At 54.1% G+C, this 4,939-nt stretch overlaps 1 protein-coding gene across 1 annotated transcript; it reads right to left on the bottom strand.

Moving 5' to 3' along the window:
* Positions 1 to 362: 362 nt before the first annotated feature.
* On the bottom strand, positions 363 to 3,171 carry DRD1 (dopamine receptor D1). Its single transcript, XM_027084427.1, has 2 exons — positions 2,763 to 3,171; positions 363 to 2,668 (listed from the first exon to the last, which is right to left on the bottom strand). Exon 2 carries the CDS (start codon positions 2,160 to 2,162, stop codon positions 822 to 824), a length of 1,341 nt encoding a protein of 446 aa, XP_026940228.1. The 5' UTR covers positions 2,163 to 2,668; positions 2,763 to 3,171; the 3' UTR covers positions 363 to 821.
* Between the last annotated feature and the right edge of the window lie 1,768 nt (positions 3,172 to 4,939).

Genomic DNA, 4,939 nt, shown 5'->3' with positions numbered 1-4,939 from the left:
CACAGCATTTGTCAGTTCTCACCTCGTATTTATTTGTTCCCATGAATTTTAAGGAATCATCACAACTTCTTTGTTTTTTTTCTATTAGACTTCGCTGTGTTTCTGGAAGTTACACATGAGCATTTAGACTCTCAGAGAGTCTGTGTGTTTGTTTCATCAGCTTATAAAATGCTAGTTAAGTGGACAAAAATGCTATTGTAAGATTTCAGACACTCATTCATTTACCCTATTAAATATGATAAATATAGATTTATTATAAGAAATTAAAAATATCCATATAATACAATAACTAAATAAACCAATATCAACAAAGCATCAACTCTGGAAAAAAAAAATCCCATTCCTACTGTAAGGCTCAATTATTTTTTAGGAATAATTTATGAAGGCATGCACCTACCTTTACAATCTGAAAACTTTGCTTGGACCAGTGTTAGCACCTGTTTGTACACAGCAAACTCAACCCTTCTCACCTCCTTCTGGGAAAGATTTAATATTTAAGTGAAGCTGTTCATTGTTGATTCTTTGCCCTGTTTCTTAAGTCCTAAGATAAGGCTCAGTTTCTAAAAATAATTTTGGAGCCAAAGACACGTCCCTTATGAACACTCGCTTCACTTGTGTCCCTCTTGATTGGCTATGAACAACACAGAAAACACACTGGCATGTAGATTAAAATGTAGTTAGTTGTGTGTTGAGGGGAAGCAGCAGAGGAGGGCTCGCCCGACATCGGAGTCTCACCACACCTTAGTTTCTTCACAGCAAGCCCCAGAGAAGTCTCCTCTAGCTTCTGGGATGAGCATGTCTGCTAGGATTCATTTCGGAGTTCAGGTCGGGTGCTGTCCATTTTGTGTGACGGGCTGGATCTTCTCTAGGGAGACATCAGTGTCATAGTCCAAAATGACAGACAGGGCTGGGGAGAGCTTCTCCAAGGGCTCAGCTATTCCACCCGCCTCTGCCTTCCTCAGGTCCTCAGAGGAGCCCACGGCATGTGGGATCAGATACACCAGATTGCAGTCCTTGGAGATGGAACCTCGAGGCTCGTGATGGCTGGAAAACACCACAGCCCCATTGTTATTGATGCTAACCGTCTCTATGGCATTATGCGTCGCCGGGCAAAGTCTGTAGCATCCTAAGAGGGTGGAAAATGCCTTCCGAAAATCAGCATTAAAGGCATAAATGATGGGGTTCAAGGAGGAATTAGCCCACCCAAACCACACAAACACGTCAAAGGTGATGGAATCGATGCAGAAGGGCTGGGTCTCCCCAGACCCACAGAAGGGCACCATGCAGTTCAAGATGAAGAAAGGGAGCCAGCAGCACACAAACACCCCCATGATCACAGACAGAGTCTTCAGAACTTTAGTCTCTCTTTTGAAGGACATCTTGAAGGAGCTTTCCGGCTGAGAACACTCCACGGGGTTTCCATTACCGGTAGTGGTCTGGCAATTCTTGGCATGGACTGCGGCCCTCTCCAAGGCCGAGATGCGCCGTATTTGTTTCTGGGCGATCCTGTAGATCCTGGTGTAGGTGACGATCATGATGGCCACAGGGATGTAAAAGCTTATTAGGGAGGATGAAATAGCATAGGTCCTGCTCAAGCTGGAGTCACAGTTGTCAGTGGTCTCATCCAGGGAAGTGGCATTCCCATCAGAGGGGCTTGTGGGTTTCGCCTTGTGCCAGCTGAGCTGCACCGGAATGAAGGAGATGAGAACAGACAAAGTCCATGCCACGCTGATCAGAATGAAGGCTGCCTTGGGGGTCATCTTCCTCTCATACCGGAAGGGGCTAGAGATGGCCCAATACCTGTCCACGCTGATCACACAGAGGTTGAGGATGGACGCGGTGGAGCACATGATGTCAAAGGCCACCCAGATGTTACAGAAGGACCCAAAGGGCCAGAAGCCAGCGATCTCAGCCACCGCTTTCCAGGGCATGACCAAGACAGCCACCAAGAGATCCGACACGGCCAAGGAGATAACGAAGAAGTTGGTCACCTTGGACCGCAGATGTCGGAACCTGATGACGGCAGCACAGACCAGCGTGTTCCCCAGGAGTGTGGACAGGATGAGCAGCGACAGGAAACAGGCTGTAAGGATGCGGAAGGAGAAGTCCCTCTCCACCACCATCCCGGCGCCGTCCATGGTAGAGGTGTTCAGAGTCCTCATCTTCCTGAGGGAGAGTGCAGAGGGGGCTCGGACACCCCTCAGGTTCCTAAGCAGGGATTAGGGGTTGGTCAGACCTGCAGGAGTCCTCGCTGGTCAGGCAGCCCCTTGAACAGCCCCACTTGCTCCCCTGGGTGGAGGACCTCACCAGCATTCCATTAGAGGGGTGCAGCAACTGTGTGGCAGGAGCCTGCCCTTGGCAGTCCAGATCAGCCCCTTGGAAGCTCCCTCTTGCTCTCTACAACTGTCTTCTGACTCCCTTGCTCCAATTCACTGTCACGGGGACCAGTTGGCCCTTCAATGCCCCATGGAAAGCACTGGCTTTTTAGCATATTCTAAGCTATCAATCCAGAGACTCCCAGTCTTTTGACGAGCTAGTCAATTGTCGTCACATTTCAGGGCTGTTGTCTTTCTGGTGGTGACAGAGAATTCTCCCCTTCTGAGGCGCAGCTGAAAATACATGCCTTGCTCCTCCAAGCCCCTGGCTCTGCACCAGCTCCCCCAAAGCTCTAGAAAGCAAAGAGAAAGCAAAGGACGTTTGCCAAGATAAGCAGATCGCATCTTTACTGTCAAGCCCAATCCAACCCCCTCTGAGCCACCTACCTTGCCTTGGGGTTGTCTCTCTCCAAGCCCCCAGGAGCTCGGGGAGAGCGGGCTTCGCGAGGCGCCCGGGAGGCACGCCTCAGTCCTATCCTGCGCGCGCAGCTGGGGTTCTGCTCCCGATGCGCAACAGTCGCCGGAGCGAGTTTGGGAAAAGGATCCTGGGCCAGGTCCACAGAGAGCTGGCGCTGCCCCCACTGCCTCCAATGGCTAGAGATGGTTCAAAGCGGACGAGACCCCGAAAAATGCCCCCGGACGCTTGGAGCTTCCTTGAGAGAGGGCACCCCCAGTATTAGTCACCTGGGCAGGTTCTTTGCTTCCCTTCTCCGGAAAACGAGCGCCCGGGCGCCCCTCGAGTGGCCTCTGGTCCCTCGGGGAAGAGCCCTGCGCCTTCCCGCGGAACTGCCCGCTACCTGCCAAGGAGCCCGTGAGAACACGAGGAAAAAGAGGCTTTCCCCTTTTCCTCGGGGAAAGCCGAGCTGGCACCCGCGGGCGCACGGGCTGGCCAGGTTCCCTCGGGGCACAGCCCACCCCCCTGCGTCCCTCCCCTGCCCTGGAGGCGGGCTTCGCTTGACAGGCAGAGTTACAGGCGACAGCCCCACGTGGTTCCCCCGGTTGGTGCCGCGGCGAAAGGGGTGGGGGACGTCCAGGTGAGCGCTCGCCCGCCCCGGGTTACCCCGCCGAACCCCGGGCCCCTGGCACTCGGGACAGCACCCGACAGGGGCCCGCGAGAAAAGATCCGATGTTAAAACCTCAAATGAGCCCGAGTCGCCGGAAAGCAAAGCTCCGCCCGACACTCAGCGCCTCCTGGGGTCAACCCGAAGCCTTTCCCAAAGACCAAACGGAAGCAGGGACAGCGCTCACTCTCCCACGGACACCAACCACTAGAACAGCGCGCCCAGGTCCGACAGGCGCTGCCTCCAAGTGCCCCCCAACTAGGGTGAGATGTGCCTTGCGGGCGCCTCTACTCACCGCTCGCCGGGAGGGCTCCGCGCAGCAGCGCGCCTGGCCGGTGCGCTCCGCTGCGCCCAGAGGGCTCTCACTTCGCGCTCAGCTGGGGTAGTGGGCTCGTCCACGGCTGCGGTCAAGGCCGGACTGCAGCCAGTGTGCAGCGCCCGGCGAGCGCCCCAACCCCAGAGCCACGCGCTCAGCGGGCCCGGGGCGCCCTCTGCCGGCGGTTTTGGCTTCCAGTGCCCCGACTGCGCTCTCTCAGGCACCAGCGTCACCGGTATGGGCTCCAGCATCCACGCGCGACCCGCGCCTGGACCCACTCTTCCCTGACTATGACCGCCAGAACCTGGGAAAGAGGACTCCTCTGCTTGAAATCCCCTAAAAACTGACAAAGGTGAAAATTTTTCTTTTGCTAGCACTGCATTCATTGAGCCACTGTATTTTCCTGAGCCTCACTACGTACCAAGAGCGACAGGGTAAGCAAGATACAAGCCTTACTCTCAAAGAGTAAACCAGAGAGAACTCGCCTTATGTCGTCCACCCTTTAAAGAATCCCTCCTCATAAGCCTCCTCATCTTCACTTTGCCGGAGTGGAAAATCAGGTTCAAAAAACTACCCAAAGTTGCAGAGTTAATGAGGGTGCCAGCTGCCTGACTCCCACCCGCGTGTTCTTTTCACCTACACGCCACTGCCTACTGGGAACTCTGAGTCTAGTGCGGGATCCGGCGAACTAAATAATTACCCACAGAGCTAAAACAGAGGAAAGGACAAGATGGAAGCAAGAAGGCCTGGTGGAGATGATTGTCCCTGAGCCCCTCCCCTGCTGCCCTGGGCAATGCCTCACAGGACAGACTTCACTGCTGTAAATGGCGAGATCACCGCGCCTTGCCGTGCCTTCCTAGGCGTGGGGAATCCGTTAAGCAAGCAGTTTCCATGTCAGACTGCCAGGCTTCCTGTCCCTACCCTGCCGCTGCTGGCTGCGTGTGCCCTCTATCCTCTCTGAGCTTGGTTTCTTCCCGTGTAAAATGGTGATGACATAACAGGATTGTTATAAGTATTAAATGAGATGATGTTTATACAGGGCTTGGCACGGAGCCTAGGACCCAGTCAGCCCTTTCCAGGTAGGCACCCCTGAGGGCTCGTTAGAATACTTATAGACTTATCTCCTTGAGAACCTCGCACCACACTGGAAGCCACAATTTTCTCTGTAAAAACCCTGACCCTAAATA

The sequence above is a fragment of the Aethalodelphis obliquidens genome, unplaced genomic scaffold (genome assembly GCF_003676395.1).
Source record: "Aethalodelphis obliquidens isolate GAN/ISIS:26980383/991018 unplaced genomic scaffold, ASM367639v1 scaffold52, whole genome shotgun sequence".
Lineage (NCBI taxonomy): Eukaryota > Metazoa > Chordata > Mammalia > Artiodactyla > Delphinidae > Aethalodelphis > Aethalodelphis obliquidens.
This window is presented reverse-complemented; position numbering and strand designations above follow the sequence as displayed.

Excerpts from the sequence above, each read along its gene's own strand:
- DRD1 (XM_027084427.1), bottom strand. The coding sequence starts at position 2,162 with ATGAGGACTCTGAACACCTCTACCATGGACGGCGCCGGGATGGTGGTG.